Source organism: Sarcophilus harrisii, chromosome 5 (genome assembly GCF_902635505.1).
Source record: "Sarcophilus harrisii chromosome 5, mSarHar1.11, whole genome shotgun sequence".
In the NCBI taxonomy this organism is placed as follows: Eukaryota; Metazoa; Chordata; class Mammalia; order Dasyuromorphia; family Dasyuridae; genus Sarcophilus; species Sarcophilus harrisii.
The window spans coordinates 202116053-202141766 of record NC_045430.1 but is presented as its reverse complement, the minus strand read 5'-3'; the positions used below and the strand labels follow the sequence as shown (position 1 = coordinate 202141766).

At 30.7% G+C, this 25714-nt stretch overlaps 1 protein-coding gene across 15 annotated transcripts in view; it reads left to right on the top strand.

Moving 5' to 3' along the window:
• Positions 1 to 25714, top strand: part of KMT2C (lysine methyltransferase 2C) — a 242261-nt gene that overhangs the window by 133360 nt on the left and 83187 nt on the right. For all 15 annotated transcript variants that reach the window (XM_031939470.1, XM_031939483.1, XM_031939481.1 and 12 more), the window contains 8 exons: positions 779 to 1497; positions 8498 to 8617; positions 11707 to 11823; positions 15723 to 15824; positions 15994 to 16098; positions 20968 to 21149; positions 21926 to 22090; positions 25561 to 25670. In XM_031939470.1, coding sequence (XP_031795330.1) covers positions 779 to 1497; positions 8498 to 8617; positions 11707 to 11823; positions 15723 to 15824; positions 15994 to 16098; positions 20968 to 21149; positions 21926 to 22090; positions 25561 to 25670 — 1620 coding nt within the window. The remainder of the gene's footprint in view (positions 1 to 778; positions 1498 to 8497; positions 8618 to 11706; positions 11824 to 15722; positions 15825 to 15993; positions 16099 to 20967; positions 21150 to 21925; positions 22091 to 25560; positions 25671 to 25714) is intronic.

The window sequence follows — 25714 nt, the reverse complement described above, 5'->3', positions numbered from 1 at the left end:
AGAAATAGAATTATCAAAGATACATAGGGAATTACTGTAAATTAAGAACAATTTCTTAGGGGATACATAGCCAAAATGTATGAAGAAACAGTTCTTTCAATAACTATATGGAAAAAATGCCAATATAGACAACTCTGATATTTTACTTCACATTTTGAAAATGGGCAAAGATGACAAGATAAATATGTAATGTTGTAAGAGTTATAGAAAAATAGGCACATCAGGATACTCGGTTTTGGTAGAGCTATGTATTTGTCTCATTTTTGTAAAGCAGTTTGAAATTATACTTTTTAAAGTCATTAAATTTTTATTTATTTTATTCAACCCATAAATCTCACTGTTAAAGGAGTAGTTTAATGTGTTTACTCTTAGTCAGGATTGTGCAATCTATACAAAAATGTTCATAGTATCTTCTATTCCTCCCCTTTCCTTCTCTATCTCTTCCCTCTCTCCATTACCCACCTTTTTTTCCCCTTCTTTCCTTACTCCCTCTCTTCCTCCTTTCCTCCCTCTTACTTTTCAAAGAATTGAATGCAAAGCCTTTGTCTTTGACTTGACCGACTAAGGCTACTTCAGGTCTTTTTTAAAGGCTTTTTCTGGTAGAAGGCAATAGATCTTTATGTCTCATTGTCACTATGTGTTTTCTTTTTTTTTTTTTTTTTTCCTTTTTTAGTTGTTAGCATGTTTTTTGATCTCAGAATTAAAAAAATTGATATTAATAAAAATCTGTGTGTGTGTGTGTATATATATATAAAATGTATATTTTAATTTTTTACAGATCTTGCACAGGATAAATTAAATCCTGAAGAGCAAAGTGAAGTTTCTAATCAGACTGATAAAGATGAGATGGAAATGTCTGACAAAACGGTACAATCTTATGGTGAAGGTCAAAATGAAAATAAGATGATAATGACAGAAAATGACAATGCTTTGACAAATTCAGAGAGTTCTCCAAAGGATGAAAAACAGCAGACATTACAGGAATCCAAAGCAACAGCATTCTTGGAAGAATCCCCATCTCCACAATTAACACCTGAAAATATCATTGGGGTATCAGACATTTTACCACCTGCATGTGAAGAAGATACTGCTTTAATTGCAAAGATGGATTTGGGAATAGACAAGGTTCAAGGAGCAATAGAAAAAGATGAAATCTGTGAAGTTTCATCTGGTATTGTAGAAATGGAATGCCTTCCCACATTTGATGATTGTTTAAAAGTTGGTTCACCTTTAGATGAAAAATCCATAATATCACCATCGGAGACAGATTCAGCATTTTCATCAGCAGTAGATATAAGCAAGACAAATATATGTTCTTCCATTGTTTCTTTAGACTTGACTTCTGCAAATGATATACTTCATAGTGAACCTTCAAATTTACATTCTTCTGCTGGAAACATGCCAACAACTTACATCTCTGTCACTCCAAAAATTGGCATGGGTAAACCAGCTATTACCAAAAGAAAATTTTCCCCGGGTAGACCTCGGTCAAAACAGGTAGGATAATTTTTTTGATGTTATGAAAGAAAATTGTTACATTTCAGTGAAATTTTAAAAATGTTTCCTGTGGAGATTAGATTTTGATTAAGAAATAGAAAATGAAAATATTTAGTTTAATTTCTGTTATTGTATATCTATTTTTTGAAATAGTACTATATAACATTAGTCAAATATGATTTTTTGTTTTGTTTTTTTTGTGGCTCCATAGAAAAGAACTGCTTTTGAAACATATCAAAATAACAGATATTTATCATAAGGGAGTTTTATAGTGCATTTGACTAAAGTTGGCCGTTGTGGTTCTTTCTCTTTCATGTACCAATTAATAATGTATTTATATACACGTGTACACACACACACACACACACACATATAATACATTGATTTTAATGTAAACACTATGAAATATCTGAAAGAACTTTTATTTAGGTATTATGAACAATTCTGTTAAGATTTTACTACCTATTGTTGTTGTTTTTTTCCCCCCTGGGAAATATTTTTTAATTTCAATTTTAAAACCAGGAAAATTCAAACAAAAAAAAAGTCTAACCAAAATTTGGTCTATGTGCATCTATTTAATTATTAAAATGTAATTAAATTTGGTATTCAGCAAGCAAAAGGAAATCCCTTACTTTTCTAGGTTTCAAAAAATTGTATTCTCTATGTATAATTTAAGTTAATCCAGAAGGGCTGATATTGTGCTAGCACATCTTTATTTTTTGTATAAAAGTCATCTGATAGCATGACTAAAACATGAAGCTTAAGAGAAATATTTCTCCTCATATGTAAAGGTACAGCAATTGGCCAGAACGTATATAGCAAACCAAAACAATCTTTACCTTCTAAAGAACAAAATGAATGTTATTCATGGTTTTCAGAAATTTTAAGTTCTTTTTTTATAAATACTTTATTTTTTAAAGCCACATTTTTCTGTTCATCAGATTCATTAATAATTTCATTAATCAGAATACCAATCAGCTTTTTTGAAGTTATTCTTTTTTTTTTTTTTTAATTTTTTTTTTACTGCTTTTTATTTACATTGTCAAACCTTTTGTTCCAGTTTTTTTCCCCCTTCTCCTCATCCCCTCCCCCAGATAGCAGGTTGACCAATACATGTTAAATATGTTAAAGTATAAATTAAATATAACATAAGTATACATGTCCAAACAGTATATTTGCTGTACAAAAAGAATCAGACTTTGAAATAGTGTATTGTTAGCCTGTGAAAGAAATCAAAAATGCAGGCAGACAAAAATATAGGGATTGGGAATTCTACGTAGTGGTTCATAGTCATCTCCCAGAATTCTTTCGCTGAGTGTAGCTGGTTCAATTCATTACTTCTCTATTGGAACTGATTTGGTTCATCTCATTGCTGGAGATGGCCACGTCCATCAGAATTGATCATCATGTAGTATTGTTGTTGAAATACATAATGATCTCCTGGTCCTCCTCATTCCACTCAACATCTTGAAGTTATTCTAATAAAGTTACAGTGTATGTTTTATTACATTTTGTATTCTTCAAAAGAATTCTTGTGGTTCAGACCATTAATTGAGTGAGAACCAAAATCCTGTACTTTGAGGGCTACTTTCCTATTCACTTTGTACTAGAAATATAGTCATGACCGTATTCTAATATTACAATTATGACATACTAAAATTTCATTCAGATATATTTTTGCTTTTCTTTTCTGGGCTTTTAGAGCACAAGATGCTGTAGCTACTTCAACTGTCTTGTTACCACTGCTTTGGTTTGCTACAGTCTTCTTTTGACCATCATTGGCAAATGATCCTTCCCTAAAATATAACATGATAGAGACTACCCTAAACCTGAGATTTTAGTAGCATCTCTTGGACGTTATTCCAGATTTCTGTAAGGAAGAACAGTCCTACATAATACAAGCAACATCTGGAATGAGGAAACATAGAATTGCAGATTGCTACAAATTTCTGTTCAGCACCATGAAATTAATTTTGTGAATCTAACTTAAATCCCTTACATCCAGAATGCTGTAGTCAGTTATATTAATTCCACGTCCCTTATATCCAGAATTCTTTTGTCAGTTGCTTTAATTCCAAGTGCTTTTCTTATACCTGGCTTTTGATTTTATTTAGTACGGTTTTATTACTCATACAATAACAATTATGATCGTGTTAAGTGTATTTGACTTAGGGAAATGTGTTTTAATGTAATGAATCATATTTTAATTAGCACAATATGAAAGGTCTTATTTCTCTCATTTGCATGCTTCTATCTTGATCTCCAAACTTAAAATCTTAGTACAACTCATTAGATAGATATATACACTAGTTGAACATATATTAACTGAATTTCTTTTTCTTTTGTAGTTTAAAAAAATTTATCTTTTAAATGATTTTTATGCAAATGCTTAATTCTGCTTACTTGTGCTTGGTATTTCACATTGGAAGTGACTTTCATTCAGCATAGGATGATAGTCTGTAGATTATAGAAGGTCAGAAGCCATCCAATTCAGAATTTATAATTTATAGATGAATAAACTGTGATCCAGGTCTGTGAAGTTTTGGGTCATGGGAATAAATGCCTTTTAAGTGATAACCTTCAACAAAATGCTCTGAAGAGTAAGCATATCAAAAGTAGCTTTATCTTGTCATTTGTACCATATAGTTCCTGCACAGGTATTCACTAAATATTACTTGAACTCAGTGAATACAAAATTATATTCTTCCCTATCCCTAGAACCATTAGAAGTTTTCATACTTTTTTTTTTGGGGGGGGGGATTAATGTAATAGCCTTGTTTAAAAAAAAAAAAAAAAAAAGTGATTGGCATCACCCTTTCCTGATTACTTGTTTTCTGTGTCCTATCCTGACAGCCTCTCTAACACAATCCAAAAGAAAAAAAAAACTCCATATTCCATAATGTGTACATTATGCCTGCACTGAGGCAGGATTAGATTCTAGTATTTCTTTTGTAGCCAGGCTCTGAGGCATTGATACACAATTTTAGTTTTTGAGTTTGTATTGCTATAGACACCATTTAGCTTGTTTTATTGCTTCTGCTTCTTTCTCTTTGTATTTGTCTATTACAATTGAATTATTTTGCATTTCTCTGAATTCAGATTCTTTTTTCTATTATATTAAATATCATAATTTGTTGAATAGTTATCAAATCAACATGCAGATACTTTGTTTCCAGTTACTTTGAATTTGTATAGGATAAATTCTTTTAAAATATTTAAACAAGAGGGGAATTTAAAAGAAAGAAAGATTACTTACTAATGATTTTCTCAAATGATTTAAGATTCTGTGAGAAATTTATTCATAAAAATTTTATTTTTCAGAGCTTGAGAAATTTGGTACTTTTCAGTCCTTTCCATATACATTAGCAAAACTGTCAAGAAAAAAAGTAGATGATAGCTTATGCAGCATTTCATATCCATGTGGAATGTATTCCATCATTTTCTCACCTACCAAATATTCATGGATAATTCAGGCCTATTTTTGATCCAGTGATTTTGACAAGGATACTTTGGATAGGCTGGTAAAGCCTATTTTATTTTGCCCCAAATTATCAACTGCTTGTTGTAGTAAAAACCCAGTTGTCCTATTTCAATATTTATTAACTATATAGAATATGTTTAATTTAATATAAAATATGCTACTGAGGCTTCTTGCTTTCTGAATTGAACAAATTTCAAGGAAACAGAATATAAATTTAAGCAACCTAGAATTCAATTCCTTAATGAATGACCTTATAAAATTCCAACATTTCATCTTGATCATCTTATTTAGTATATCTTTTTATATTTTCAATGTCATTAGAGAACTTTAGGCATTATAGATTAGGAAATATAGGTTAGGAAAGTAGATATAAATATCGTCATATAACTAGTAATCATCTGGTATAAGGTTTGGAATGAGGCCTTCCTAATTCTCAAATTTAGTATTCTGTGATACCATTAATGATGCCTTAGTGGTTATCAGCCATTAGAATTATAATTGGATAATGAATGTTTCATTGATTGAAGACCTAAGGGATAGAAAGACATAGAGAATCTGTCAAAGTCATCAACAAATGTTTTATCCATTTTCCTGATTGGAAAGGTAAATAACAACAAAAATCTTGAAGCAAAGATATAGCTGAATAGCATAAATAATTCACGGGTTGGTTGTTTGGTGACATCTTTAAAAGTGAGTGTGAAGGGATAGAATATATTCTATTTCTGTGCCTTGTGAGATAAAGTAGAAAAAAATGAATGGATAACATTAGGAATGCTTTGTAGTGATCTGGCATCCTCAGTTCCCATTGTATTGCAAGGAGATAAAAAAATAGTTTATGACTGAGATTGATGCAGCCTGAATCAGGTTTACTAATTTTCAGGCACTGTCCTAAATGCTAGTAATACAGATGAGGGGTAACACTGGGGGACAAAGGTATGATAATGAATGTCTCAAACTCATCTTGGAATGGAATGAGACATCAGTGCTTTATGGGCCCTCCTTAATATGAATTTTTCACAGGAGCTATTTAATTAGAGAGTAGGTCCAAGTGTGATTTGAGGTGTCACAATTAGGAGCTTGGGGCTAGTGAAGGAAATATAGTAGTCTTCTGAAAAATGAAAATGAATGAAAAAAATTTTTAAATATGACAAGTATTTGTCTAGAAAGATGAGGTCTGAGTTGATAAGATTTGTAGTGAATAGGGAGGAGAACATGGAGGGCATTTGTGTTGGCTAGACAGAAGTAGTCGACTTGAATGACAAGGATGGGGGAAGCCCTGGATTAGAGTTAACATTTTGGCCTTTAAAGGAGGATTCAGACAGCATGCCTGTAAAAATGTTAGTGTAGAATTTTTGTGATAGTTTGATTTAGAATATTAGTACTCTTTGAATGTAATCTGAGCCCCGCGAGTGTTGAACTCTGGTTATTTCTTTATATTTACAAGTATGTGCTTATGCATACATGTGTGTATGTATACATGCATTTTAATGTATTTATTCTACCACTGGTACCTATTCCTATACATAAGTAACACTTGTTTACATCACTCAAACTTATCAGTAGTAGTTGAAAGTGTGTCTGATGATAGGAATCAAAGATCTTGACTTTCTAACACCTAAAAATCATTGGTGTACTATGTTCTATCCACTTAAAGCCATATAAGTTAGTTGAATATGGTGATATTAATTATATTGTTGTTCTTGTTAAAGTGTTTTGTAAAAGAAACATTTATTTAGGGTTTTTGATTTAAGATCTTTTTTCTTTCATTTTTTTTAATATTTGGTTGCAGTTTTGCCTCAATTTAAAGTTTGAGATATTGTGCTTCCTGCTTATGTCAAAGTACAGAATTATTTTCATGACTCTTGGTTTCAACAAAATTTAATTGTATTAATCAGCTATCATCTTGTAGAAATAAGCTCCAGTAGAAAAAAATTTGACCCCAATATAATTGCTGAAATTTTTAGATGTTTTTGCATATATGGAAGAGGATATTTCCATATACATAAATATATATTTAGCAGTGCAACCAGACATGGCTTGTACAAGATGGATTTGTTTGGAACCTTTTAAGTACACTAAGATGAGCCATTATTTTTATAGGATATTAGTGGCTTGAGTCCTGATGAAAATAGTTAACTATCAACAATAATTTTACCTTTTGCATATTGAATCATTAAGTAATTTCATAGTCTGTTAAATTATTTTAAATGCTACATTGTCTTTTATTATGAATAAAACTTATAACCCAGATTCCTTGCATGTCACTTTCTCCCCACATATTAAGAATAAAGGGAAGATCTTGACAAGCAGAATGAAAACATTCATGTAGCAGAATTCCATTTGTCTATTCCATTTAATATAGTTTTAATTTCATACTTTTTAGTATCCATTGCTCTTATTCTAGTTAAGAGCCAATATCTTAAAATTTCAGATTGATGCCTATTTAATTTCTGGCAGTATTAATTTTGTGATATGAAGATGCTAATTGTGATTTTGATAACATTATAGAGCCTGGTAAGTAAATGTGCAGTGTTTTCATTTTAATGTCTTAACAGTTTGGTTGTTGATTTTGTAATTTATAACAAGCACATAAATTAGTAAATTGTAAGACTCAAAATTGACTTTTCCCCAGGAGATATTTTTCCTTGACAAAAGTTAAATGTTTCATTTAAAAATTTTATGTGATCCTTGAAACTTTTTTAAGCTGAACATGTACATTGGATTAGTTCAAATGATTGATGAATATGGTTCTTTAGAAGTGAAATTATATTTTCCCAAATAGTTCTAATTCTAACTCTTACCTTTTAGTGACATTTTTATGATCAATATAATTTATAACCTTTTTTTTGGACATTTTAAATTTGTGAATTAAGGACAATTTGCCCTAATTTTATTTGCTTTTTATCTCCAGTTAATCCAGTATGTCAGTCTTTTGGTGTAGATTTTTAGCCCTAAATTAAATTAATATGCTAATAAAATTAATGTGTTATAATTATATGTATATTTGTATACATATGTGTATCCCTCATATTTTTATATACCTTTATGTAATAGTCTGCCTTGTTAGATAATTATTTTTAATGCCTCTCTGCCTATTAAGTTATGATTGTAGCAATAAAATTGTGTGGTGTGATAAGCCAACCCATTGTTTTTCTGGTGTTGAGATACACTAAAATCCCCATACAGTTGTTAAAATAGGATTTGGACATTATTTTATGTTATAATTATTATGTATACACTATTAGTGATCTTGTATCAGCATTTTTGTTAATGTGTTGTGATTTCCTGTTGTTTTAATCTTTAATCTTCTCAGTGAACATTCTTACCTAAAAGGAAGTCATAAACATTATTGTAACGTTACAATAAGGAATCAGTTAATTTTTACCCTCTTTGAACAATTTGTCCTAAATTTCCATACGTTTACATTTGCTTTTGCTATCCTAAAATCTTTAGTTGCTCGCTTTGACTTTTTATGTTGCTGAGTTTTATACATCTATTTTCTCACCTGCCATATCCTAGGGGGCTTGGACTACCAATAATACAGTGAGCCCACCTTCATGGTCCCCAGACATTTCAGAAGGCCGGGAAATTTTTAAACCCAGACAGCTTACTGGCAGTACCATTTGGAGCATCAAAGTGGTAAATAAATTTCTGTGTATCATCTTTTATTTCTGATTAAACCTGTTATTAGAGGAGAATGAAGATATTTATGTATATGTAATTTAGCTGTTGTAGCTTTGCATTTCATTTTTTTTCAGTCTTAAAATGGATGAAACATAAGGATTTGCCTGTTCATATGTATAATTTAGTCCTTGCAATTATTTATTTGGTAAACTAGAAATAGATCCACCCAGAGGTTAACAAAGGATGGAGTTCATGTTATTTAACTGTTCACATCCTTAGCATCTCTTTTTGTGACTGTTAATTTTTTTTTTTAAGTATTGAAACACTATAGAATTATTCATGAAAGATATGGCTGTCTTTGTACTGACTATAAATAATTAACTGCTTCAAGTTATAGTAAATTCCATGTTTTGATAACAGATTTCACAAATTTTTTTATGTGAATGCAACCAGAATTTATTACATTTGGTTTTTCAGTTTTAAATTAAAACATTAAAATGAATTGATGATAGATTAGAACATACTAGGAAGGAAACTTGATATTAAAACTTAATGCTCATTTTAATTATTAGGATTACCTACAATTTTAAAAGACATTGATATATTGTGTCCTAGTTGTGCTAAATAATATTTTCTTTTTGGGTTTTTTACATTGCTATTATGTTTCCATAATATAAAGGAAAAGCTGAAATAGTTTTATTCAGGGACTATTAATAAAATTGTATTAAGATATGGTGGGTAAGAGCAATCTAGCTGCAACCTTCCGATTTATACCCTCACATTTATAAATTGTTAAGCATTGTTTAGCATCTTAGGAATTTTAGAGAGTATTTTCAAAGTTTTTTCATATGCATTGGACACTGTCAAAAATTAAGATTATCAGTCTTACTACTACCCTTTTGGAAATTATTATACCTAAAGCTAGTGAAACTCTAGTGAGACTTTTTGGATGGCTCTTTGGATTTTATTTTAATTGCATTTTAGTCAGTTCAACAGAATGTAAATATTATTCAAAGCTTTTGATACTTTACTCTTCTAATACTATCTCTTGAGAATGCAAGATCTTTTCCTTTTTTTGGTTATAGGTTAAGTATATTTTTGGTAATTTAGGGTATTCCTTAATGGCTGGATAAACATGATTGAATTCTGTTTTGACTATAAAGAAAAGAAATATAAAGATTTATTATGAAGGTATACATTTCCAGAGCTTATAAGACAACTGCTACTTCTGAAGTGACTGTTAATGAAATGTTGGGCAAAAGCAAAACTGCAGAATATCCTTAATTTTGCCACTGGTTCTAAATATTGCATTCTTTTGAAATACCTATATCTTACTAGAAATATGAATAAGACAATTCATTTGAATAACACTATTTTTGCAACCTGCTACCCTGCAAGAATAAATTAATGAAACTGACAATACCCTAGAGATTTTAGTGAAGGTGAATAGAAACCATTTAATAATTTGAAGTTGGATCATATTGATTAGAATTATGAATATGACCTACCATTCCATTATACCTAAATAATCTTGTTAATAACATTTACGTAAAAATATTTTGCATGAAATTTTATTCCTTTTTATCATCCTAATAGAAATCATTTTGCTGCCAACTTGATCTTAATAATTGTTGTTCAGTCATTCAGATTATATCTGACTCTAACTTCATTTGAGATTTTCTTGGTGCAAAGATACTAGCTCATTTACCAATGGACAAACAAGTTAAGTGACTTCCTCCACTCATACAGATAGTAAGTTTCTAAAACCAGATTTAAATTCTTTTAAACTCTTCCTGACTTGAGCCCCAACACACTATCTTGCCACCTAGTTGTTCCATCATATCAAGAAACATAACCAGTTAAACAGCTCTAAAATATAAAATTATATTCTTATCAATTGAATATATGTACAGTTTTCATAAAATGCTTATTTAGCATCCAAGACAAAATTTCCCTTCAATAAAATTAAAAGATAACTATTTTTTTTTCTTTATTGTATAGAAACACACAGCTATAGAAACAAAGAAATGAAAGATTTTTGTGGAGTTGAACATCAGCAAATTTGATTTATAAAAATGACATTATGAATTACAATATTTTTAGCTGGAGATTTTTTAGCCCAATACTTTAATTCTGTATGTGTTAAAATGGAATCCTGGAACAGTTAAATGAGTTAATTAGTTGGGTACATAACCAAGCTGTAATTCAAGCACAGATTTGTTTAATTCTGATTTTAATATTTGTTTTACTTTTGGGATTATGTAATTGCATTTCTTTTTTATATTGAATTAAAATCACAAGAAGTCATAATTAAATGTTTTAAGCTTTCAAGTCATGATCTTTTATTTATTGTTTAAACTCTTATGAGCTTAAAATAAATTTTCATCTCTCTGCAAAGTCACGATGAAGGCAGGGTAATGCCATAAAAATTGATCCAGAGAATTAATTGGTAAAGAAGAAAATGGAATCTATGTAGTTGATATTTAATATTTCTTCAATGTCTTGGAGAAAATATTTTTCCACTTTGAAAGTTTACACGTGCCCCCAGAGTTCCAAGTATTTACAGGAAAATATTTTTTTGGGGGAACTTTTTCATTATTGACTAGCTATCCAAGATTTTTATCCAAGATTTATCATTTGAGGCTTACAGATTCTTACAGATCACGTTTCTGGGATTGTGGGACTATTTACTTTAGATATTGTGTTCTATACTTGTAGATCAAATTGTTACGTTCCTTTTACACAAGCAGGATTGAATAAGGAAGAATTGATCTCTTCTCCCCCCTGCGCCCCCCCCCCTAAAAAAAACCCCATAACGTAATAGATTTTAAAGATTGCATTCCTTTGCTTGAATTATATTTATGTTCTTTGTTTGAATTTTTTTGACTTTTAACTCATGATAGCCATGGTTTTCTTTTTTTTTTTTTCATTTCTTCTTCTCTCTCTCTTTTTTTTTTTAATTGAGTGAAATCATGTGGCTGCTGTCTCCAAGCAGTCTCATTGTTTAAATGGTGTTAGTAATTTTAAAAAAAAAAAATGATGGGTTTTTAGTCACATCTTTTGTTAATAATTATATACAATTTTGGAAAATATTACTTTACTAGGGTCGTGGATCTGGATTCCCTGGGAAACGAAGACCACGAGGTGCGGGACTTTCTGGCCGAGGTGGCCGAGGCAGATCCAAACTCAAAAGTGGGATTGGAGCTCTGGTTCTTCCAGGGGTAAGGTTAATTAATTTTTAGTTTATGTACTACTAAATATGCTGGTATTTTTTTCCTTATCAAATCATTTAATGTATATTTAAGGCTTTAAAAAAGTTGTTAGGCTAAAAAGAATGTATAAAACTCTGCTTCTAGTCCTATTCAATCTTTTCTTTTTTTCTTTTCCTATTCAATCTTTTCTGAAGTACATTAGACTTTTCCTGCTCTTTAAAATCATTTTGATATTTATATCCCCATTAGGTATAGGACTTTGTGCTATGTTCTGGATAATGAGATTATACTCTTAACTCTTCTTCATCATTTTTTCTAATCAGCATTTCAAGTAAATGGCATTGAAACATATCTTTTTATCTTCTCTTACCCTTTACCTCTTTACCCTATCTTTTATTCTTGGGATTTTATTTATACTTCTAAGTTATAAATATGGTTATAATTATTGGCAGTTCAATAATATGAATTATTGCTAAAAGTTTTTTTATTTTTTTTAAATGCTATTATTGTGAGTTTGGTTAAGAAGATGAACATTTTTCAGACAGAAAAGGTTTTAGTCAGTCACCAAACATTTTGTGAACAAACATTTGTAGAAAAAATGAATTATTATATCCTGTCTTGCAAATTGTCAGTTATGCGAATTATTTCATACATGATCACACCTACACTTATTTTTCATTGCTTTCCTGTTCCATTTTATTTCTCCTGGATTCCCATCTTCAGTACCAGTTTTCAGCTCTTGTATTCCTCCAGAGCAACTCAAGCTTGATCAATTTGGCTTTTAACTTCACCACTCTACTTTGTTCTCTTGAAGAGATCCTCAGCTAACTTTATAATTGCAAAATCCAATGATCTTTTCTTAGTTTTTTCCTGTTCTTGCTATCTTTGTAGTATTTGACACAAACTCACTCCTTTTTCATAGGTGATCTTTCTTTCCTATGTTTTCATGCTCTATGTTCTCCTTTTATAGGTCTTTCTGTTTCCTTTGTTGTGTTTTTCTAATTGGGCATCCATATCACATCTTTAGACAAGTTTGTTATGAAATTCTTTCCTGGGCTTTTTGCTTTTTTAGATCTTTTCTATGTGGTAATCCATTTATCTCCCACAAATTGTCTCTGAAGGTAACTTTGAGTTGTACAGTCTTTATTTCTATTCTGTGATACTTCTTTATATCAAGACCAGCCTGTTCTGAATAACACCTGTATATGCAGTTGCATCTCAAATGTACCATGTCTGAAATTGATTCCATTCTTAGTTTTTTAGTACTTAAGTGCATGTTACTTTTTGCTTCTTCTTACTGCATTTTTCCTATCTTGGCAGGGATGAGGAATGGACCAAGTATTTTTTATAGCACCTATTGTGCTATATGCATTGTGCTAACCACTTTTTATCAATACTTGTTTCTCAGGATAATTCTTTTTTTTTTTTTTTTTAAATAACGTTTTATTCACAGAACCCCTCAGGATAATTCTTAAGGGTAGGTCTATTATTTTCCTCATTTTAAAGTTAAGCAAACTGAGACTAACAAAAGTTAAATGACTTGCCCGAGATCACACTGATAGTAAGTATCTGTGATGGATTTGGATTCAGGTCCTAAAGAGTGGACAAATTTCTCTATCCAATTCTGAGAGCAACTGATTATAAAGGCTACAATCCTTCAAGTTTCATCCATAATAATTTTTAAGGTATTTTCCCCAATAATGGAAATATCCCCAATGTCCAATTTTTGCCCCCAATAAAAAAAAGCTGCTATAAATTTATTTTTGAAGAGAAAGATGGTTTTTCTCTCTTTGCCTCCATTGCATCCCCAATTAAAAAAAATACAGACCTAGTAATAGTATTGCTCTGTTAATTACTATATACAATTTTGATATTCCTGTAGGTAAAGTTTCAAATTTTTGTCCAGAATGATTGGATTAGTTCAGAACTCCACCAGCAATACATAAATGTTCTCATTTTTCCATATCCTTTCCAACATTTATCATTTTTCGTTTTTGGTATGTTAGCCAATCTGATCAATTTGAAATGACACCTCAGAATTAATTTAGTTTACAGGGGAAATGCAATTCTTGTAAAAGATATATACAATTAAGCAAAACAAATAATCCACTTGATTACATATATCTTATGTCCCATTCTGTACACTAATTTGTGTCCTTCCGCTCTCTTTGTTTTTGCCAGCAGTGATTCTTATAGAATTGTTAGCTACTATAGTATATCACAACATTTATTTTTATATTTTTGTTCTTTACATCTATCAAATTGTTGCATTTATTGTGTATGCTGCTTTCTTTCTCTTGTGTGTCTTGTCAGTTGTTTTTGTGACTCTTTCCGATGATCATTTTTATCCTTCTCACACCATAATGTATCTATTTAAAACCAATTGGCAATGTAATTACTATGGCACTGGACAAGGAGACTAATTGAGGCAAAATTGTTATTTTTATTATATTAACTTGACCTAACCATGAGTAATTGATATTTTTCAAGCATTATTTGTCATGGAGAGAAGCTGGGAGTTTTTCCATTAAGATCAGGAGTAAAACAAGGATGCCCATTAATACCGCTATTATTCAACTTTGTACTGGAAATATTGGTTTTAGCCAAAAGAAAAGAAAAAGAAATTAAAGGAATTGAAATAGACAATGAGGAAATAAAACTGTCACTCTTTGCAGATAAGATGATAGATATACCTAAAGAATCCTAGAAAATTATCCAAAAACCGATTCAAAACACTTAACAACCGTAGCAAAGTTGCAGGATATAAAATAAACCCACGGAAGTCAGCATTTTTATGAACTATTGACAAAGCCCATCAGCAAGAAAAAGAGAAATTTCATTTATAATAACTAGACAAAATATTTGGATGTCTGCTTGCCAAGACAAACCTAGAACTATTTGAACACTATTACAAACTACTTCTAACAAAGACAAATGTAAACAATTTGAAAAATAACAGTTATTATAGGTTTAGCTTACCCATATAAAATAAAATTATATAATATATAAAAAATGATATATTTTACATAATTACATATAATAAAATAATATAAACTTAAAAATATAATAACATTGTGACAGTTCTGCCTAAATAAGTCTACTTGTTCAGTGACATAGAAATTATGTTGCTAAAAAAAATTATTTTTTGAATTAGAAAAAATAAAAACAATTCATCTGGTAGAACAAAATGTCAAGAATATCAAAGGAATTAATGAAAAAAATACAAAGGATGGTGGCTTACTAAAACCTAAAACTACATTTTAAAGCAACAGTCATCCAAATCATTTGGTATTGGCTAAGAAATGAAGCAGTAGATCTGTGGAATAGATTAGATACACTTGATAAAATAATCTAAGTCTATAGTAATCTATTATTTGGCGATAAAGTCCCAAACTCAAGCTTCTAGAAAAAGAACTCATTATTTAACAAAAATCGCTGGGAAAATAAGAAAATAATATGTTAGAAACTCAACATAGATCTACATCTCACACTTCACACCAAAATAAGTTCCAAATGGGTACATGATTTAGGCATAAAAGGTGATACTATATAAACAAATTACAAGACCAAAGAATAATTAACCTATCAGATCTTTGAAGAAGGAAGGAATTCATGACCAAAGAGGAACTAGAGAACATTATGAAAGGCAAAATGGACAACTTGGATTACATCAAATTAAAAAAGTTTTCACAAACAAACCCAAGGCAAACAAGATTAAAAGGGAAGTAAATAGCTGGAAAAAAATGTGTATAGCCTACATTTCTGATTATTTTACTTTAAAAACAAGGAAAATATATAAACACACAAGATTTTGGTGAATTTGATTTATATTTACTTAAATTTTACAAAAGTATTAACGTCTTCTGAATGATAAAATGCAATAAAACTTAAATTTCATTCTTTTATAGGTTTCTTCTATGGATATTTTATCAAGCAAGGATGAAGAAGAAAATTCCATGCATAATACAGTAGTCTTGTTTTCTAGCAGTGACAAGTTCACTTTACATCAGGTTAGGGGATATTCTTTTTGTATTTCTTGTCATCTTTGCTATTTAAGCATCTAGTTTCTGTTCTTTAAAGTATTTTAGCTTTTAGCTTATTGTTTTTCTGTTTGAATTGATGCAAATTTTTTGTCACTTAATTTGATGCAAAAAAAGGATTTTATTTTTTTTAATTCAGGATATGTGTGTAGTTTGTGGAAGTTTTGGCCAAGGGGCAGAAGGAAGGCTGCTAGCATGTTCTCAGTGTGGTCAGTGTTACCATCCGTACTGTGTCAGTATTAAGGTGAGTGTTGTTATATTTAAAAATCTGAGTTGTTTTTGTTGGGTTATTTTGGCTTTATTTTGTTTAGTTTCAACTTAATGGTGCTATTTTTAAAAAAAGAATCAATAATTGTTTTAAAATATTTTTTTGACTAATAATTGTTATTAGTCAATTGTTTTCTTTGTTATTTTTGAAAGACTTAAATTAAATTTCATTCCATAGGTTTTAATAGAATTCGATGATGTTCAGTAGACATTAGCCTTTTCCCAGTTCTCTAACCATAAATAAACTGGTCTGAATGAGATGGTTTGTAATATTTATATGAAATAATAGTTTGAATTATTTTAAAGGAAAAAATGCTGAAATTTTCATTTGCAAGGAAATGATTTAACTTAATTATCTTTTATCAATTATCAGCATATATATATTTGATTACTGTTTTAGAATTTTTAGTCTGGCATAAAAAGAGAGAAAATTTAATTTGTATGGTATGTGATGATGTAAAAAGCCCATAATATGGTATTTACTACAACATTTAAATTGTTACTTTCATGTTAGATGTAGAAAGACCCAGAATTTTAATTCCACAATTCAAAGTTCTTACATTAAAATCAATAGATATACACAAACATACACAGACACAAGCAAGCACACACTCATAGCAAGCATCCAGAAAGTAGCAGTTTAGTCAACAGGGAACTAACTACATATGGTGTGAATCAAATAAGGCATGGGAAGCCTTTACTATAAATAAGAGGAGTTCTTGAAATACATATTACAAAAGCCAAAAGAGAGTAGCCACAAAAAGTAACTTAGCCTTCAAAGTGATCTATTAACCAAGTAGTGGATAAATGACTTAAAATGTGTTTTTTTTTTTTTTTTTTAAAGACAAGAATCAAAGGAACAAATTTTGACTGGAGGGATGGGTTTAATGGAGTGGATAATATTATTAGGGAGGGAAGCAAAACAGCCTTTCAATGAAGAAATTAAAAATTGTGGAAAAAACAATGTAGAGAAATAGAAATGACGAGAGTATCTAAGATTGTTTCTTAGACATCAGATAATAGATGAACTAATTACAGTATGTGAATGTAGCAGTTTATTATTGTATCCTAGGAAATGATAAAAGAATCATAGATGGGATGATTTTAGAGAATAATTGGTAGTATTGTAGTAAAGATTTGGAAATAGAGCAGATGCTCCTTTATTTGGGGGGTGATTAAATTACTTGTGATATAAAGAATGTGATCTAATACTTTTGTATTGGAATGCAAAATGTAAGCTAATCAGTGTTTAAGATAAACACAATAAACAACTATTTTATGTCTACTACATCTCACACTGTTTGCTAACTTCTCAGGATAAAAAGATGACTAACTCTCAAGAAGAAAGTTAAATGAATGAGTAATTTAAACTGAATTGAATTAAAGTTTAAGAATAATTTAATGGATGAGACACTACACTGAAAAGCTAGGTGGAGGATAAATGGAAGGTAATTTACATATGGACACTAGTGTCAAGGACTAATTGGGAGAGGCTTTCTGTACAAGGTGTGATTTTACCTGAAATTTTTAGGAATCTAGGACTTGGAGATATGAGGGAAAGGCAGTGATATCTTTGAAAATACTGAGATTTACATTCAGTACAGAGAAGAAGAGTGTATTGATGAAGAAATGGCAAGTAAATTTAAGAAAGGTCTTATTTTGGGAGCAAAGCTGACAGATTATAACTTTGTGATTGCCATACAGAGAATTTTTTATTTCATCTTAAAAATAATAAGCCACAGGAGTAATCACGGTGAAGTGGTCAGAAATAAACGTTTGGAAGATAACTTTTGCTGGCAAATGGTGATTAGTTTGAGTTGGAGAGACTTTTGTGGCACGTAAACTAGAATGCAAACTATTGCAAAAGGCAATATCTGAAGTGATAAGCTACACTAAATTTGTGGCATTGTTATAGGAGAAAAGGGTACATATATTAGAGATACTTTAAAAATAAAATCATCAGGTCTTAACAGAAGATTAGATATGGAGGAGAGAGTAAGAGAAGATTTAAGGATGAGGTTTTGAGCTTGGGTACCAGAAAGATTTTGTCATCCTCAGGAGAAATGGAGAAGTTTAGAAGAAGGTAGAGTTTGGGTGAGAGATTGATAATGAGTTGAGTATTATACATATTGAGCTTAAGAGATCTGTGAGCCATGCAGTTCGAGGTATATGTAGTAAGCAGTTGGAGAAACCAGATGAGATTAGCGATCGTTAAGTGTGGGTCTAAAAAGTCAGATAATTGAGAAAAATTAGGAAACTTATTTCATATTAATGTGGAAATATAAAAATCATGACTTCCTGCTTAAAGTTAATGTATTTTCTCTCTTTACTTATTTTGTCTTGGTTCTCCTCTAATCAAAATTTCTATTATCTTTTTCAGTCTCAGTGCCTGGACAAAATTATAACACAACAATATTTTTTTGAAATTTAGCTGATTTCAGTGTCACTATATTGATGTAGCCTATATCTGACTATAGTTTCTGGTTGACTTAACTAATTAGATAATCCCCTAGCATAATCAGAAATCATTTTATATGTAGTAAGGAAAAGTACAGAAGAGCAGTCTATAATTAAACGTGTCTTTGTCTTTGTCTACACACACCCACACACACCCTACACACACCCACACACACCCACTATCTAACAATCAAATAATTTTGATTTTGTGAAGAATACTTAGCTATATTAGCAGTATACTAGAGAAACATTGGTTTTTCTAAATATTCTCGGATATTGAGAAATGTCTGGTATTCTGTCTCAAGTATCTAATTCTCTTAAGTTTTGACAATATGATATTTAATTTGACTAACTTAGCTATATGTGATATAATTTGGTCTCTAGTTATTCTCATATAGCAAGTACTAGAGGCATGAGGGTAAATCACATGCTTATTTAGCTATCATGAGAAAGGATTTTATAGAATTTATAGAATTTTATAGAATTTAAAGGAAATTTTTGAAATGTTTACCAGTCAGATAAAAATCAGTTTTTATTTCTTATAGAATATACAGTGAAATTGGCTCAATCAGGTCGTAAATACCTGCTTTGTGGAACATTTTACTAGGTATAAGAAGATGAAACGTGACGATAACAAGCCTCAGATTCAACCATTTTTGCTATTTACTTAAATATTTACAATGTGTGTGGGTTTTTTGTTTTTGTTTTTGTTTTTATTTTTTAAGTGGTAAAACCATGGCAGTAAAAGAGGAAGGGAAACCTTTTTTTCCTAGACCTTAAGGGGAAGATAACTTATACACATATGTGCAAATGTCTGTGATACAAGTTTGACTATAAGTATGTTTATTGGAGTAATTATAGAAATCTGAGAGATCCAAGTAAGAATAGACAATTTCTAACTGAATATATTATGGAGAGTGAAACCCCTGAACCTATTATTTAAAGCAAAAAATTTCAGTAGTTCTAGATGTGTCAGTACTCTCAGGTAACTACCTACATCATAGTAAGATGACTGAAACCTTAGCAAAACAAATAATTCAGTTTGATTGAATGTAGTATGCTTATATTAGACTTTTATGAAATGAAGTTGTAAAAGTCACTCAGAAACTTCATAGTCCAGAGACATTTTCAAATCAAGAAGGGTGGAAAGGGCAAAGAGACAAATTAGGAAGCAATTGGAATAGCCTAGAAGAGAGGCAAGAAGGGCATAGACTCAATATTATTGGTATTGAAAGAAAATAAAAGTAATTATTAGAGTAATTCCCAGTTCCAGAAATCTCAGTGTCATCCTTGGGGAAGGATTGTATATAGATGATTAGATAAATGAAAGTGTTTAGGGTAACTGAGGATTTGAGCTTGTGTGACTTGAAGAATAAGCATGCTATGGAAAGGAATATTGACAAGTTTTGGAGAAGTTTTAGATCTTCAGAGTTGGTATCTGAGACATCATGGTAAAGAATTCCAGTAGATACTTAAGAATTGGAATTCAGTGGTTAAAACAAATCCAATGATTAAGATATGAGTCATCTTTATTGAGGTGAAAAATCAAAATCTTATACTACATGTAATTATCACAGATTTTTATTAAAATAGGTGCTGTAAGTACAATAATAAAGGGAATTGTGAACATAAAATTTATGTATGATATCTTCATGAATCTTACATTTTAGTTTTAGTTTTGGAGTAGCTATATAGTATTGAAGACATACGGGAGAATCTTACAATCTAAAAGTGGAGTAAGTATGGCAGTCATGTGATAGTGATTAGACCTATTTTGATACACTACAGAGTAGAAGTTGCAGGTAGATTTTGGACTTAATTCCAATTTTTTGGAAATTTTTCTTTATATTACCTTAAAGTTAAATGGACTTCTTTGTGAAATACTGGGTTCTTCCTCTCTTGAAACCTTTAAATAAAGAGTATTCACCCACTTAACTAAGAACATTGTAGGAGGATTTTTGGTCATACAAGTTAGTAAGGAGTAGGTATCCTGGGAAATTGATAATGAAAAATTGGTCAGTACTATCAAATGTACTTTGAAATTCAAAGAGCCTAACTGCTGAGAAGAGACAATATATTTTGTCCTTTTGAGCTATTGGTCACCTTGAGACTGATGAGAGGACATTTCATTCTTGTTTAAATAACAATTTTTCTTTTGTAGAGAATGCATTTCAAAAATTTTCTCCCAACCCCTCCCCCCCCCGCCCCCCCCCCGCAACAACAAAAGACCACTTTAAGAAAACCAAATGCTTTTGATTTAAACTTTTGAGAGATGTCCTATTTTAAATTGTTATCAAACAAACATAATTTGCAGCGTTGATGAGCAGATTTCATAATGTACCATTTTTAAACAGGTCTTAATATGACATTAATTAGTCCCTTTTTGCAGATCACCAAAGTTGTCCTTAGTAAAGGCTGGAGATGTCTTGAATGCACAGTTTGTGAAGCCTGTGGCAAAGCCACTGATCCAGGAAGGCTCCTTCTTTGTGATGACTGTGACATAAGCTATCACACTTACTGCTTGGATCCTCCATTGCAGACAGTTCCCAAAGGAGGCTGGAAGTGTAAATGGTATATTGTTTTTGAGTTTCATTACTACCTTTTCCTTTGCTTTTTTGTTTTCTTTTCACATTAAAAAGCCAATCACATCTATTGATGACATCAGCATTCACTAAATAACAGATATTTTGTTGCGTATTTTTAATAACTTGAGATTTCAGTTGCTTTGCAGTTCTTTGATCTGTGAAGTCACCTAGATTTTAGTCCATTTATATGTTCTCTTTTTCTGAAATATTTGTCTGTTTCCTTATTTTTTCATTGAAATATTTTTTACCCATTGAACACAAGGCCTTTTGCTTCTCATGTGTCTCTTCAACATTTTTTCTCTTATTTTATATGACTGGCAAATATTCTTTTTCACTCACAAAATGACCAAATAATTTTCTTTACCAAGTATGTGTTTTTATGATAATGTGCTTTAGCATACTTTGGTCATCATGTATCTCTTCAACCTTTGGGTTATTCAAAATTTTGTTTTTGGAAAGATTGTGTTACACAATAATTATAAACCATATAGTATCACTGGCTAGTTATTTAAAAAATAATGGACTTTATGAAACTTGGCATCATTAAAGCTATGAAGTTTTCTAAATGCACAAACACCTGGACCATTTCCCATAGCACAACCATTAAATAACCTCTGTAGTTGTCTCTAATGTGGAAGATTACAGCTGCACAATTTCAATTCAAATAAACTTTTAAAAATATTTTAAATATTCAATCTCATCTGACAAAAATGTGTAGTACAGGTACCAAATTTGGACTTGTTGTATTTTTTTGTTTTGCAGGTGTGTTTGGTGCAGACATTGTGGAGCAACATCTCCAGGTCCACGATGTGAATGGCAAAACAATTATACCCAATGTGCCCCATGTGCAAGTTTATCTACTTGTCCAGTCTGCTCTCGTAATTATAGGGAAGAGGATCTTATTCTGCAGTGTAGACAATGTGACAGGTAATACCTTCTTTTTTGTAATTTTTATATATGGTTTTTTTACTCCATTCTTCCCAGTATTCTTGTGTCATAATCCCTCTGGTGGATTATGTCTATAACTGTTGAATTTTTAACATCACACAAAACAATGTTTGGCAAGATTGCTGAATTGCTTTATCTAATCCCAGCTCCCTATCATCATTTATGAATTTTTATGAACTATAAGATAAATGCTAAGTAAGTTATGAAAAGCAGGTAATTCCCATAGAGTGAAAAGAATAGAATATAGTAAGAAACAATTTAGGAAACTGGATGAGATCTGGAAAGAGTACAAAGTATAGATAATCAGTCTCTAGTGAATCTAATTAGAGAATAAACCAAATTTAACCTTGAAATGTAGTTACCAAGTTTTAGATCTTTGATAAGAAAGAATGAATCTAGTGATGTGGGAATAGAGTAGTTATTTGATTGAACAGTTTTTTTCAAAATCCTCCAGATTTTTCTCCAGATTTCCAGGTCCCTCTTTTTCCTTCGTTAGTGAGTTCTGTAACTCTCTTCTTAATCCCAGCTCCTGCCCTAATATAAGAGATATCAAAATAGTGACCTTTCCTTAAATACAGTAATACTTAGTTCCTTAACTTACTTTCCACTCATGAGCTATATTGCCATCTCATACACTTATACACAAAAATGATTATATCTGCTATTTTGCATTGGTCACCAAAGACCATAAAATAGGACACTAGTCTTTATTATAGTATAAGAAAACGATGAATGGGGAAAACAATGTAATTTGTTACAGAGAGTTGGAATTGTAGGTTTGGCAAAAGCATGATTGGACAGCAGTTGCCAATGAGGGACTAGTGACAAATAGCCTCCTCCCTTGCTGTTGTGACTAATGAATATTCATTGTTTGAGGCTACCTGGAAACTTAGAAATATTGGAGCAGACTTGTTTGTATAACAAATGATACCTAGGTTTTAGAGACAGGATCATGATTTTGGCAGTTACAAGTCTTGTTACAAGACAAAATCAGTTAACTGTAACTACATCAATTAAAAAAAAAACCGATTTATTTCTGTATCTCTAAGTAAATCTAATTATTTTCATATATCTAAATATAGTAATTATTAAATTTCAGTTTCTTGGTAGGCATTTTGGGTTATATGTGGAATAAAATAATCCCTGACTTCAAGGAGTTTAACCTTGAATTGGAAAAATTAGTTTAGAAAGCCTTGATCAATCCATTACATTTCTTTAAAATAGATTCAGTGCAGTTTTATTTGTTAATTGGGTGTATTTTCATTTTCTATGATAGCTTTCAACAAAATGTAGTTTTTATGTTGGCCACTTTTAATAAAATTTTATTTTTGCTATTTCTCTGTCTGAGGGTATGATTGCATTCACGTTGCTGTTTAAAATTAATTTGAAGTATAACAGATTTTGCTCTAGGCCTTTATTTTAACTCTGTCAGTCTTTGTTTTATATCAGTGTTGGAATCTGATTTACAATCCCTTCTGCTATCTTTGTTTCCAGGGTTGAGTACATATTTATTATATTCATAGTTATATAATCATGTCCTATTCTTAGATCTTTTTCTCTTTTCAACCATCACCTACCTTTTAAAAAAAAATTATTTATTGTGTTAAATATTTCTTAATTGCAGAAACATTTTTAACATTCATTTCTTAAAATTTTGAAGTGTAGATTCCATCTCTAATTTCTATCCTTCTTAGAAAGTTAAGCAGTGTGATATCATTTATACTTGAGAAGAGAGGTAACATTTCCAAATTAGCCAAGTTGTAAGAAAAATGGCCTTCTTTCTCTCAAAAAACCAAAACAAGAAAAAAAAAAGTTTAAAAATCCTCATTTGTCAGTTTATCAATTCTCTCTCTGGATGTAGACAACATTTTTCATCAGATTTTCTTTGGAATTGCTGTGGATGATATTTCTGTTCCTGGGTAACATTGTTCTCTTGATTCTGTTTGTTTCTTTTTTCATCTTTCATTTAAGATGTCTCAACTAGGGGTGTTCCATCAGAATTATATATCATATCTTATTCAGCTATTGCCCAAATTATTGGGCATTCCCTACTTATTTAAAGAAGGAAGGGTATTCAGAAAGAGGTGTGCGCAGCTTTGTAACCAGCCTATGCTTCATTTCTTTTTATTCCCTTGCCTCTTCTGTTTGCCCCAAATCCTAATTTGACATCCTTATTTTGACATCCTACCTTTTCTTTTGAATTCCATTTTCTAACTCCTTCTTTGGTTATAATATTTTGAGTAGCACTGAAAGAAGCCTAAGGGATATAAGAAAAAAAATTCAAAAACCATTGTGACCTAGTTGAACATATACTCAGGATGTAATGATAGTTCTAAATTGTTAAAAATATAATTCACATAATCACTTTGTTTTTCAAATCCAACAAGTCAACTAAAAACATATTGAAAATATATTCTGTTAAACTTGGCATTTCCAGGATTATAAAACACTTTAGAAATGTTACTTTTTATACTCCAAATGCCTCTGAGTAGTAGGTGCTATCATTATCCCTTATTTTAGAAATGATAATTCTGAGTCAGGTGAAGATTAAGCAGCTAACGCAAGGTTACTTAGCTAACAAATGTTTTGTGTATAGCTTTCTAATAATTTGGTGACGATGGTGGACAGCCAAGATTCAGTTACCATACATGTTAGATGTGCTGGCTGACTTGAAATTCATATGTGATCCTCACCTCAATTGTAGGAATTTGCTTTTGTTATTATTGCTATTTTGCAAATGATGAGGCTGAGGCAAACGGAGCTTAAGGAACATTCTGAGACAAAAACTATTAAGTCTGTATTTTTACCACAAGTTTTCCTGCTCAGGATCTGTGCACTGCCCCACCTTTATGTCTCTAGTAGGCCCTTCCTAAGATGCTTAGGCCACACGATATAGGAAACCTGTATTGTAAAATATCAGAATTTAATCATAACCTCTGCCTGCTCAACTTCAATTAAAAAGTAGCTCACGACTTTTGATACTTTAATTTCACTTTTCTATAATTTTAATGATTTAAAAAAAAAAAACTTTTCTAGATGTCAATACTCTGCTTCAGAACTCAATTATAACAATGTAAAGAAGTGTGTGTATCAAAAATCAAGAAGAATAATAGTCATTCCTTAGATATATCATGAGATAAAAGGCAACTTATATATCTATGCATGTACGTGAGTATACTATACACACACACACACACACCCTTACAAATAGGAAAAATGCTAACTGTTTAGGTGAGACAAATCTCAGGATATAGAGAAAGTACACCTAATACATATGTAAGCTGCAGTTATAAAATATGTTCTCATGTCTTTTCCCTTTTGATTGTTTTACATTTCTCTTATATCTACTTCATGTTTCAACCATTCGGTTTTTCATGTTTTGTTTTTATAATTTAAAAATTTATTTTTAAAAAATGCTAAATAGTTTAAAAATATGTTTTTTTATTTAGATGGATGCATGCTGTCTGCCAGAATTTAAATACTGAGGATGAAGTAGAAAATGTAGCTGATATTGGTTTTGATTGTACTATGTGCAGACCCTACATACCTACAGCAAATGGTAAGAGAAAACTTTTTTTTTATAAAAAATAATGAAATGTTAGC